Source organism: Anser anser (assembly GCF_964211835.1).
Source record: "Anser anser genome assembly, chromosome: 14".
Taxonomy (NCBI): Eukaryota; Metazoa; Chordata; class Aves; order Anseriformes; family Anatidae; genus Anser; species Anser anser.
Window position 1 is genome coordinate 16,010,951 of NC_139735.1, and position 13,459 is coordinate 16,024,409.

General features: G+C 38.9%; 1 protein-coding gene and 1 long non-coding RNA gene across 48 annotated transcripts in view; one reads left to right on the forward strand and one right to left on the reverse strand.

Annotated features, from left to right (window-relative positions):
* The window catches only part of LOC310881741, a 488,814-nt gene that overhangs the window by 212,355 nt on the left and 263,000 nt on the right, over nucleotides 1-13,459 (forward strand). The window lies entirely within an intron of this gene.
* The window catches only part of TENM2 (teneurin transmembrane protein 2), a 1,465,234-nt gene that overhangs the window by 145,201 nt on the left and 1,306,574 nt on the right, over nucleotides 1-13,459 (reverse strand). For all 47 annotated transcript variants that reach the window (XM_083799339.1, XM_083799310.1, XM_083799353.1 and 44 more), the window contains one exon: nucleotides 11,604-11,842. In XM_083799339.1, the coding sequence (XP_083655465.1) occupies nucleotides 11,604-11,842 (239 nt within the window). The remainder of the gene's footprint in view (nucleotides 1-11,603; nucleotides 11,843-13,459) is intronic.

Below are 13,459 nucleotides of genomic sequence, written 5' to 3' on the forward strand. Positions count from 1 at the left end.
GCTAAAGCAAAAGATAAAACTTGTTCTGCAGAGATCCATATAAAATGTAAAAGAAGTGATGAAAATCACAGCTTTTCAACCTCGGTATTTCCCTTCACGAATATTCTAAGATGAGATTGAGTGAAACCCTGCACCAAAGTGCATCCTGAAACCAATACTGTTCCCAGCTTGTGTTAATATGACAATGGGTTGTGCTGATCAAATGACAGAAAATCAGTCAAGGGGCAAGATGCATCTTGCCGTTTTCCTGCATGTCTGTAAATTCCCTGCTTTCAGTAATAGTTGCGCACTTCCTTAGCTGCAGGCCTAACTGGCAGCATTGGCCCATGGCTGCTTTGCCAATTGCAATGACCCAGGTTGTGCAAGCAAGTAATGTGCCCCTGAATTGAGTACGGAGTGTCAGGACGACGGGAGAACTTGGCTAAGGGAGCACATCAGCAGCTGGATGTGCATCTTCAGGTGGTGCTTGAGGATGATGTGTATTTTAATTTGTAGCCCATTTGTTGCAAAAAGGATAGAAGTTTTAAGATATGCCACGGAGAACAATATGGCAATCTGAGCAAAGAAAAGGAAAACAACTTTTCTGTATTTCTGAGAACAAATAGCTGTCTCTACCATCACATCATTGTTTTACTATTACCAGCTAATACAACAGCAGACAGAAAGTGCAGCTGCGGTCCACAGAATATTTGGCACTTCTGGCCCAAGCATAATCCCTCATGTAATGAAAAACCTATTTCTATTTCTGCATCCTCGCTACTCTTCATACTGAAGAGGGTTGCGTCTGTCTTCCATTTATTGAAGCTTATTCTTCATCTAGACAGCCAGGTCTGGTTTGTATTAGAAATTAGGTTTTAAATCACTATTTTTCTATTATTTATTTTAGGATTTTCAGGAAGCCTCCAGAGGTGCAGAAAAATTCATCTTGTGAAAAAGACCCTAACACTCTTAATGAACCAAGCCCCAAATCCCTGGCCCACGTTAAAGAACTTTGATGTTTTTAAGGTTCAGAATAATTCAGGCTATAAAGACAGTAATATTACTTCAAGAGTTAAAATGACAGAAAAGAGTCAAAAAAAAGTTTGAAAGTCTGCATGCAAAAGTAAGAATAATCATAATCCTAAGCTTTTCCTTAACAAGCAGTCTCCATTATGGCTTTTTCCTTCTCTTTTCTCATGTGGCTGGAGGCTTGCATTTCAATGATTAATGGAGTCTCAAGATGTAGAAGGAGATACCTATACACACACACATGAAGAAAGAAACAACAGGTGAAATAAACTTTTGCCTCAATAAATCTTAGGGGCCTAAATTGCATCCCTCTTCTTAAGATCGCTGCTGCCTTATGGCCAGTTTTAACGCGATTCTCTGCATTTGTAGGTCTCAGCTCTGCACTGCATTCTAACAAACGTGCACAGTTCTCTCCTTGGAGAAGCCCTTGTATGATATAAGCATGCTAACGCAATACAGCAAGATAGGTGGGACTATGGTGGTGCATCGACTTGCTCTGGTACGCAGGCTGTGAAATTCATGACACCTCCTTGACTGAAGGCCTAAATACTATTTAAAGTATTTTGCATTTACCACAGACCAGCTGAGATACTCTCAGTTCACATCTGCCCTTATTATGACATTGGGACACTTGCTATGTGCTCCTGAGATTATTCCAACATCTATTAATTTTCTCAGCATATCAATACCAAAATCTTCCAGCAACCCTTTTTGCTCGTGGAGTACGCTCAGGTTTAAACAAAACAGCTATTAGCATACAGGAAGAGGCAGCAGATATGCAATAGCCTGACTGCCCTTTCAGAGTCTTTGTCTAAGCCAGGTCAATTCCTGCAAAACAAAGGACCACAAGAACAGACAATCTGTTCTCATCTGGCGAAGGGGGAACCTATTCCACTCCAGTGGCATTTGTACATTAATACTTCTATTCTCTGTCTTTCCTCAGAAAGTACTTAGCAAGAAAAATGTGGGAAGAAATCAGCTGATCAACCAACCAGTAAATTAAAAAAAGCTTAAAATTAAATTAACTGCAGCACTGTTATGCATAATGTATATCACTTTTTAAAAATTAAACGCAACAGAGCAGGATAAATCTGGACATTCCAGAAGAAGAAAACAAACCAATAAACACAGAGCATCTTGAAAGTTTTAAGCAAGGTTCTGTAACATCAACGTATGAGAATGAAATTCTTTTGCCATTCAGGAGCTATATTAATACAAATGCTTGTTTACTGTTTATTTAGTAATAGCCAAGATAAAGACATTAATAATGTCTAATAATCACATGGCAGGTCTCAATAGTGATTCTCTCGTTATCAAATCTGCTCACCATACAATTCAATATATGATTTTTCTAACCACCTGCATTCTTTATTTTGGTGTTTAAATTCAAGCTTCTGATGTCAGAAATGATTATGAGAAATAAAGTAGAAGAGAACTTCCTGAATATTAAGAATATCACCTATATGCTGTTAAATAAAACAGGCTTTGGCTTTCCTATAACCGTCACGGTCAAATTCTGCTGTGGAAAAGAAACATTCATTCATATTCAGTGAAAGGCCCACGTCTTAGAGTTCAGCACTCGTCATTTTTCAGGCGAAGATGCCTCTCATCACTAAAAGTAGACCTAACTCCTTGCAGTGACACAAGCTGGGGACTGGCTGGGGGGCAGCTCTGCAGGAGAGGCCCGAGGTGCCGCTGGCCGGAGAGCTGACCGTGAGCCAGCAGCACGCCCTGGCAGCAAAGAAGGGCAGCAGCATCCTGGGCTGTAGGAACAGAAGCACAGCCAGAAGACCATTATCCCCATCTGCTCAGTGCTCATTAGTCGGCTTCTGCGATAACTGGAGCCAGTTTGGGCCCGCCCAGTAGGAGAAGGGCATCAGTAAACCAAAGCAAGCCCAGCGGAGGCCACCAGGGTGGTCAGGGGCTGCAGCACTTGCCCTGCGAGGAGAGGCTGGGTGAACTGGCTTTGTGTCCAGCCTGGAGAAACAAAGGCTGCAGGGCCGAACGGCAGCCTGGTGGTCCCTGCAGGCCATTGGGAAGATGGAGCCAGGCTCCACACACTGGCAGGAGGACGGGATACAAAGGGTGTAACGATGCATGCTGCGGATAAGGAAATATCAAGCACAAGCCGTGGAACAGGCTGCCCACCAAGGCAGCACAGTCTGTGCCCTTGGAGGTCTTCAAGACCAGACTGGACTTTACCGATGACCCAGGTTTAAGGAGGAGGTCGGACTAAAGAGCTCCAGAGACTCCTTCCAACCTGAATTATCGTATAATTGAGAAACCTAAATCTAGAGTGCGAAATTTGTCTCATGGATCAGATAGACTGTCATGGAAAATAGTGTTTTTCTGATTATAACTACAAGGGTATCATACAGAGCATTAATAACAAGGCACAACATAACACGAACATGGTGTGCTAGGTATTCAGACTCACTGACCTTTGCAAGTTGACAGTGTTATTACTGGACATACAGACTACATAAAATAACTGAGTTTGTTTGTTTGTTTTGTTTTTTGGTACCTGAGCATTGAAGTGAGCTGGCAGCTCACAGATGCAGCAAGACTGCATAGAATTAAAGCCTGAACAAGGAAAAGCTGAAATGAACTTGAAAATTGTTTCTTAAACAGTTTTTTAGATTACTGAAAGGAGATTATTCACCACTTAATGTGTTGAAATTAAGTTTTCTGTCATTTTACAGTGACGTGTCATCCCTCTTCCCACTGTTCAACTTTTTACTCCATAATTTCTGTAGTCTGTTACCCTATCATTTTTGCAACCTGAATTTAATTCCTACTTTGATATTTTGTCTTCCTGCAAGTTCCTCAAATATTCTTATCTCTTTAGTACACTTAAATCTTTTATTTGTGCTTTTTTTTTTAAATGGCTTTCATAATAGTGTTCTAACAGCTTACAGAATCCATGTCACATCTTCTGATCTGCTATTACCCATTGAGCAATAGTTATAATCCTAAAGCAATCATGTACTTCTACACTTAAATGAATAAAATCTGTAAGCACACTAAGTGCAAACCAACACAATCAGTTAACAAAGAAGCACAGCACCAAATAACCAATATAAATGAGTCCATAAGTGATCAACTGGTGATCTCAGCATAAATAGCAGCTCAGAGAGCAATGTTTCCCTAGGGAGAACTGAGACATTTTACACTGATATTGAACATTGACTTTTCGGAGAAAATGACCGCAGATTTATTTGATAGGTACATCTGACTTAGCATTATATTAGCAAAATTTAATCTTCAGTATCACTTATGCTCACCCTTCCTCTGAAAGATGGGCTCATTTCAGTATGTTGGGCCAGGTTATAAAGCATGTCTCAGTAAACTGTCTCAAAGCTTTTTCATCATTTTTCCCCCTGATGTCCTTTCCTAGAACACTTGTTCTGCATCTGCTTATCTCTGCTGTCTGTTTGCACTGATGATCTTTTGCCTTCACACCTATGATTCTGGGATTAAATCCTACACTACTAAAAAAAGTCAGTATTTGTGCTGATTGAAGTAAGAACAGGCTGTTACGAAACCCAGGATATTTCCTCATTTTGGAGGGGTAGGGCAACAGCAGTGCATGTGAAACACAGCACAGCGTCTGGAACAGCACCGCTGCTACAAGTCAGGGAAACAGCACCCCCGACGAAGCCATTCTTGCAGCTTTGAATAGAAAAAGGAAATCAAAACAACAACAGCAATTTTAAAGACTGTTTCTCTAAAAATTTCCAGGTTAGCCATTGTTATCCTGTTACATCACTTGTTTTAATGGTACTAACCTCTGCCACAGCATGCAGCAGCTAGACTGATGCATTGCTTTTCTCAAGTTCACAGCAGGATTTTTTAACTCTTCTAACTACCAGCATCCATGAAACCCGTGGAAAGTATTTTTTGGGACTTATCTGGATTGTGTTGTGCAATATGCATTAAAAACACACACAGACACCCATGCAAAACCCCTCTAACTCCCAACACAAAACATCATCTTGGTCTCCTGTCTCTTGCCGAGGTTTCCAAGCAGGCTTTTTTGTCCTGGTAGCTAAGCAGAAAGTGTTTTCAATTTCAAGTGCTAAGCACCTGATGGCACTTTGTGAGTTATAGAAACATTAGGCTCACTCTAGCTTCAAGTGCTCAGGTTTACTGTATGAAAATCCTCAGCAAAGACAAAAGGAGAATTGAACGGGCAGATAAAACTGCCCCTGCATGCTGCAAGGTAGCTACTTCCATTATCTCTGAGATCTCTGCTAGGCAAAACAATATGTGCATTGCTTTTCTTGGAACAAATCTCTACATCGAGCTTTTATTTTTAACCCAGGAAAAGCACAGGCAAGCTATACCCACGTAACCTCCCATAAAAATCCTCCTGTTCTTTGTGGCATTATGCAGAGACAGCAGGAGCACGTTGCTCGTTTTAGGAAAATCATCTCCTTCGCTTAATGGCTCTCCCACACCTTTGGGCTGTGGAACAGGATGCTTGCTAGGCTGAAACCCCGCATCTAACCCTCCTGGAGCCAGGCCCTGCCATTCCCAGCATGAGGGCTGAATTTTGTTAGGGGAAGGGGCCAGCGGTTTGTCCTTGCAGAGCTCAAAGCCTCCCTGCTCAGAGCTAGCAGCAGGTGAGCTTACAGCGCTATCTGTACAGAGCTCCTTTCTCTTTCCCAGGTTCACTGCTATCAGTCAGCAAGAATTTCTGAACGTGTGACAGGCATATCCTAAAAGTCAATTACTGCCCCCTAACTGACACCTATTTTCAATGCAAATGTAAGAACAGAACCCGCTGTCACCATCTAATCTCACAAGATGCAAGACTCAAGTGAAACTTGATAGCAGTGATTGGCAACCAGATGACCTCTGCCTCTCAGAGGTTCCATCTTTGCATGAATTTCCCTTTTTTCAGTTTTGGTTTCCGGAATGTCGAGCATATTTGATTTCAGTGAAGCTTGGACAAGACGAAGTCAGTGGTTTTCTGACTTTACAAGTAAAATACAACAAATACAGCATAAGAAATCAGATGAAGCATAGGTTGCCATTTGCCAGAAAAAAGCAAAAGACACCAAAAACAACAAAAAAATCAAAATAAACCAGCTGATACATAAAGTAACCACTTGTATGAACTACTTTGATGAATCCTGATCTGTAGAATCAGAGTCAAAAAGACGATTGGACCTATATCACCATCAATGTCATCTAAATTCAAAAATATTCTTCATGTGAATGGCAAAAGTGGTAGCCAGTCAAATTAAAAGCAGTCAGTTACATATCTGTGTTGTGGGAGCAGTGACATTGGCAGTGCTCTGAATGAGTTTGCAGGTACAGTTTGAGTACTGCATTTGTGAATGGAAGAAATTAGAAATACAAATGAAAAAAACTTCACACAACCACTTGCATTAGCAAATATCTTACTCATTTTGGAGAAGAAAAAAATTCAAGTTGATATCAACACCTAAAGCATACATTTTTGTAAAAGCTGTGGTACACGCATATTTCATGCAGAGTAAAAATGAGACTTCTGCTTCCAAGCCTAATTTCATCAGAAACCCCATAAATTTTATTGTCTGACTGTCACAGAAACAAATGAATACTATTGTGAGAAAGATAACAAAATAAATTAACCATTTATTTGCCTAGATGTATTATGTCCAGAAACTACCTACTATGATGCTTTCTAACAGCAAGAGCTTTACCAAAATATTCATTCTATGCACCACTATTTTCAGGCTTTAATTTTAAATATATACATATATAGGAAATAAAAAAAAAAGTTTTCATTTGCCTGAATAACTGCCAGAGAATCTTTGGCAATACAACCCTTTCTATAGCACAGAAGGGAATATACTATTTCAAGTTTAGGGAGAAAACTGAAATTTATCTGAAGCCTCGTGCATCTTTAAGGCCAAATAACACTGAGGAATAAACGTGTAGCATATGTACTACAGATGCAGTGTTCTCTGTCATTTTCCTTTTATTTTCCTGTATCATCTTGCACAGGATAGGAGTAGATAAAATAACATCAACATTAAAATTATCAGTATGAGTGTGAAGATACTATTTTCACATGGAGCATCTTTGAACCCACTGTAGTTTTTCATTTCCACAGGAAACAGTAATTCTGGTAGTTGCCCCCCCATGAAAGTGTAAATACTTGAAAATTACGTCATTTTTAACATACGAACATGTTGATGGTCAGATGGTCTTTCATGCTCCAAGTAAGATTGGCAGAAATTAGAGCATGGTAGGGGCTTACAAAAATATGGTATTTAATGTTTGGCAGGAATTACTACTGTGGAAAACACAGCAGACGCTTTTTCCCCTCCTTACCCCCCTTTTTTTTTTTAAATTGTTTTTCCACTCCACTTTTTTTTAATTGTTTTTCCCTTTCCCTTCCTGCTTTTTTGTTGTTGTTGATTTTTCTCTCCAAATTTGGCATGAATCTAAAGAGCTAAAAACTAATTTAACATGACAAATGCTTTCATCACTCTCAACCTCTGAAGTGAACACTCTTGACAAAGACAATGTGTGGAGCATATGCTTTCCTTCTGACACTTTATAAATTACTTCCCTGTAACTGGGTTTCACCACCAGTCCAATACCTTCAGGATGTCCTCATCTGAGTGGCTGTCTATGTTGTTCAAATGTTACTTCAGGACAATGGGAACAACTCCCTGGCTTCGTGAAACGACACATGTCTCAAAGAGGATTGGAGACTATTATATCTACATCTTGGATGCTGGAATCTACCAAAATGATGTGAAATATTACCAAATCATGCTAAGTATTTCAGTAATAGCAGGCTACCGAAGAAACGGAGAGGTGATAATACTGGCTTTAAATAAGCAGATAACATTTTGGATACTACGTAAGGAATAAGTTAACTGAAGAACTGAATTTTTTGGATTCTCTTTTGAAAGTAGTACAGCACACAGCCACAGAGACAGCTTAAAATGCTCTTTTTCATAGAAATAATCGTAAAGTTTTTTTGCCTGTGTCTATTCCTGTAATAACAGCAAAAAAAGGCTTGTTTCATTTTCAAGCTGGTGAATCTGATACGTGTCAAAGTTTCTGCAGAAACTGTTGTCATAATGGAATGTAGATAGAAGACTACGTCCATGATAACAAACTGCACACAGCACCAAGCATACTTTTCACAGGCACATGCCACATCATAGTAGACTGGTGCCACATGGACCTGCAGGTATTTGTCCCAAAAATCAGTCAGGATAAGTTCCACTGGAAGATTTTGGAAAAATTAGACTAGATAATGATGGCACTGACTGGCCTATAAAGGAGGAGTCTATCTAAATAGCCACACTTGGATGGTATTTTATGATCTAAAAGATGAATCTGTATGCATCTTCCAGAAGAAAAGAAAAAAACATATCCCTTTTAACAAGATATATTGTCACTATTTTGACAGATGTTTAACTTTTAAAAATAGCAGGATCATCGTTATTTAACATTAATTATGTTGTGTTGCAAAAAGTTCCAAAGGTTATTATGCCCTGTGAATTCATTTGTAGTTTTGTCATTTAATTCATTCTATTTTTATTTGTCTCTTATCAGAAAAGCAATTGGAATGCCTAAATCACTTTTAATATTCTTTCCTATCTGCTGTGATACTTTTTTTTTTCCTGTCATTTTAAATCACCCCTGATTAGAATTTTTTTCATGACACCCTTAATCTTCGGCACTTGCCTGAAAATCAGGTTTAAATCTGCAGACAGCATGTTTTCAATGAACTGCTTCAATTCCCAATTCTCTTTTATAATAGGACAATCCATTTAGAAATCCTGAAGTCTATGCGAACTTCAAAGTATTCTTTCAATATAATTTACGTATTTGCCAGCATTGCATTTTCATTTACTCCCACAATAGTCTTCACTAGCATTGATAAAATCCTCTTCACAGAGCCCAGAATTAGCGACAAACCTAAAAAGCAGAAACATTCACTGCAAATTTTGAAGACTTTGTTCTGTGTTACTTTTAGCAGATGTATCCCCAGTAATATGACGCCTGCTATGGTGGACAGCAAGAAATTTCCTTTGTGGACATATCCAACAGAAGAACATTATCAGCACCTTGAAAGACTCTCCTAGGTTTGAAGTTCTGACAGGAAAATACACGGGGGGAGTTAGTGCAACGTGGAGCGTTGCCTCCTGCCTATCTTGGGGGAACTTAAACAACATCCTACAACTTCCACCTCTCTTGGTAGATTAACAGCTCTCATTTTCCCACTGTCCCAAAGATTAGGACAGAACGGGGATTTTGGTACGTTATTCATCTTGAAAACAGAAAAACATTTTTTTCTCCCGACAGACTGACTGGAGCAAGACAGAGTTATTTTGTCTTCACAGCAGTTCAGGGCTTAGTAGGTCAGGAGCTCCAAAGCAAGCTACAGCAGAGCAGACAGCTGGTATTTCACCTTGCTGCTCTTAGCCCGGGAGAGAGAATATTTATTTTTCCCAGGACTGAACTTCTGCACATGCCCAGGAAAAGACATCCCTCTGGGGAAATGCAGACAAGGCAAGGTTTTTGAAGTCTCTTACAGTAAGGAGATGATTTGGTGCCTCAAGTCATACCATTGGAGAACAGCAGTCCCAATTATTTGATGGGTGGGTCAGCTTATACCTATAAGTGATCTTAAGCACATCCCTTCTGCCTTACTGCTCTTCTCAATGCACTGAAGACAATTCAGCTTCCTTTTAGTTTTCTGTCTTTTCTCTCTTTTGCATCACTTTAAATTATTATCACAGACGATCCACCAAATTTATTCAGAGGATTAATTACAGCTATTTTCTGGTTTTGACAACTACTCTTCAATTCATTTATTCTTTACTGTGTGTGGCATGAAGCTTGTCAGGTAACTTCTCATTATTTAATCCTTGAGCCAATACACTTTCTACAACCTGCTTTCTCATGCTCACTAGTCAACTCCATTGTGCTCATCATTCTTTAGTCAGGAAAAAAGACCTCAAAAACTTCTGTCAAAAGGCATCACTTATGTCATGACTTGAAGTGATAGATCATTCATCAATTATTAAGGGTCAATGCATTGCTTTACATTAGCTCTTGTCTTAAATGTTGTAGGAAACTGTGTAAAGCAATAACCATGTTGCAAAGCTTTGCTTTAGATTACAGTAACCTAAATAACAAGGAAAAATGCATTTCATAATCCATCACTTCAAAGTTATGCACATGATTAAAATATTCAGCTTGCAGTATATCATTTCCCATGTGCATAATCACTCAAACCGAGAGCTGTTGTATGATAACTGTCAAGTTCAATAAATCATGTGCTTTCCAATCTTTTTATTTATATATCAAACTAAGCCTGTTATTCTTCTGAGGTTTTCTACTGAAAAAACAGAGAAAGATGTTTAGTTTTATAGTATTGAGTATGCTGGGATGCAGGCCTGGCCTACGGAGACAGCAGCAATAAAGTAGCTAATCAGCTCTCTTTCACTCCTGGATGTATTAATTACCTATGGAAGATCATTAATATGAACAGTGAGGTTTCCTTATAAAGCAGCATCTACCCTGTTGAGTTTGATGTATTTTGATTTTGACCATATAACCTTTCTCTTCAAATGGAGGGAATAGGGAGAAAATTCAGTGCACCTTCACAGGGCTTTTGTGTATTATGTATGAACTTCACTCTTCATGGTAGCAACATATTAATATCAGCACAGAGTTTCAAAAATGAACTGAAAAAACAATCTTAACAGGTCTGGAAAGTATTTACAGAAAACATTGACAAGCTACCATATTTTTGCCATTTACTCATGGAAGCTAGAAAGTTTGTGCAGCATGTCCTTATCATCAACATATTGTTAAGGCACTGTAAAAGGTACAAAATACACATCTAACTGTTGTAGACCCTTTGAAAAACCTCCAAAGCAACAGACAATGAGAAGGATATTGGGGAAAAAAAATAAAAAATGGGAGCATTTTTAAAAAATCTGAAAAGACCATAAAAGAATAGAACCTAGTGTGGTTATTATTAACATGCTAATCAAAGAAAATAAGCACAAAATTTTGAATTCTCCTTATAAAACACTAAGGATGGGTGGAATACTGAAAACAACAGCACACCAAATAGCTTTATCTATTAGTCAGACCTAAGACCTATAGGAATTTAGGCATGCCAACAGATACAGAGACTTATCAAAAATGATTTTGTGTTTTTTTTCTCTAAATGCAGCACACTATAGTAATACTTGAATTCAAACACCAGTAGCTTCTGGTACTCCTACGGATTTACTACCTAGCACAATTTTTTCCAAATATTTTCAACCTAGGGTAGTACATCCAAAAAATCCAAATTATATCAGCCTCTTTTGTGTACCCATAACACCTAAAATTAACACGGCGCACTGAGGATCCTGATTTGACTTCTTGCTCCCACTCCAGTTATCACGGTGAACAGGACTTGAGAATCGTATTTTTCTCATTAATCAGTATGAAGAATAACAATTTTCTTTGCTTAGTAACTACACAGATTTGTGAAACATATTAAACCAACCTTTCATCTGCTGAAGCCTCATTTGCTGACATAGCCATGTGATTTGAAAGAGAAAACACAGTCTTACCTATGAAATATGCTAGCAGGATGGCAAGCAGAACTGCAGCAGCAATTGCAGATAAAGCAGCACATTTCCAGCTACAATATTTGGAGGGTTTTTTCAGCTTGAACGCATTCCTGGAGAATGTATTTCTAGGTAACAGCCTGGGAGGTGGAGTATAAACTGTTCCTGAGGTCAGTGGGTAGCCAGGAGAAGAGCTACTGAACAGTGGAGTCGTTCCAGAAGATGTCTTAAACAAGAAATGCCTGAAAAACAAAAAAATTGAATGATAGTTTAAAACACAAAGTCTTGTAGTTAAGAAATAATATCTCATTCTTTCCCAGCTGCCATAATGCATTAAATTCAACAAAAATAGTAAAATGATTTTTTCTGAAGAAGTAGGGAGAATGAACACTCTCACAATCTTTTTGACACGAAAGCCTAACAACTATCACTAAAACACTGCGTTGGGATGTCTGCTGTCAGGATATCTTCTTATCCTTTCCATGATTAGATGCAGTTTGACCAGATACTAGCTAAAACATCAACATGATGAATTAATGTCTTTGAGTATGTTGAGACTGTGTCAGGAAGAAGTGGGAGCAGTCTGGTAATGGAGTCATATTCAGATGTGACATCACTGTCGATTCCTTTTTGCCTGGGTTTGAATAGGACTGAACGACTAGTTCCATTATGAAATACCTTTAAGTTTGTTAGTTCAACAGAACATTTCACTTTACAAGAAAACATCCTTTCTGAATTCACACATTTAGATAATTTCCCTGTAGGATAGTAATACCCAGAAAATATTCTAAAACCTATAAATAAATAAATAAAATTGAGTTTCATTAACAGCCTTGGAAGAAGCTGCCAGAAAAAAAAAAATTAAGAAGCATAATAGTCTTGTAGGAAGTTATTTTACCAGAATTAGAACTAACCATCTTTAAAAAAAAAATGCTATGGAGTTTTGGTTTGAACAGCTAAAACTATCATCAGAATTACAAGACTTAGCAGAAAAAAAAAAAAAAGATTTCTCAGACTTCAACTGCCCAGACACTTGTTAAGAAGAAAATAAGGGATGGCATATACTACCCAACGAATTTTCATCAAATGCTGCCAACTTGGTTCCAGACACAGAAAATGAAGAAAGCCATTCAGAAGCCTGGCTCCTCCAGATTAACTTCTCTTTTCCTAGTCAGGAAGAGCTGACTACCAGCATGTTCCTAGTAAATGATAAGAAGAGGAGCAGAGAATAAAGGCAGTGGTCTTCAAGAAGGCCACTGAAAATACACCATTTTTTTAGGGTCGTCGTTTATAAAGTCCTTTCATGAATATTATAAATCATTTTGTCTGACTTTTTTGTTTGTTTGTTTTGGTTTTCCCTTTCTCTTAGAGGCCCTAAATGACCTTGTACATCCCACACAACAATCAACAAAATTCTAGTTTACTTCAGAAAACATTTCAGCCACCTATGGTAGTAGCAGTATTCACTTTCATAACTTTTTCTTTGTGCTCTGGAGACACCACAGAAAAACATTCAGACACAGGCACACAATCAGAAGTGGCTTTTAAAGCCTAAGTAACTCAAGCAGATTAATTAAAGCCTGGCTGACACTTGTTAGCAGAAGCAGTTTTAGGCCGTTCTGCTGGCTCTGTGGTGCTGGGAGCACAGTGCCCCTCTGTGACAGGACCCAAGGACTGAAGTGGCACCGAGCTTGAGGAAGGATGGGTGGACAGCAGGGAGAGCTGTGGTGATGCTGATCGGATGCAGGTTGCAGGCAGGCAGGCTCACCTCTCCTTCACGCCAGCTGCATCTGCCTCAGCCCAGGCACCCTTCTCCTCACAGGCCCTCACGCTACAAGTGAGCCTTTCAGGTTTGGACC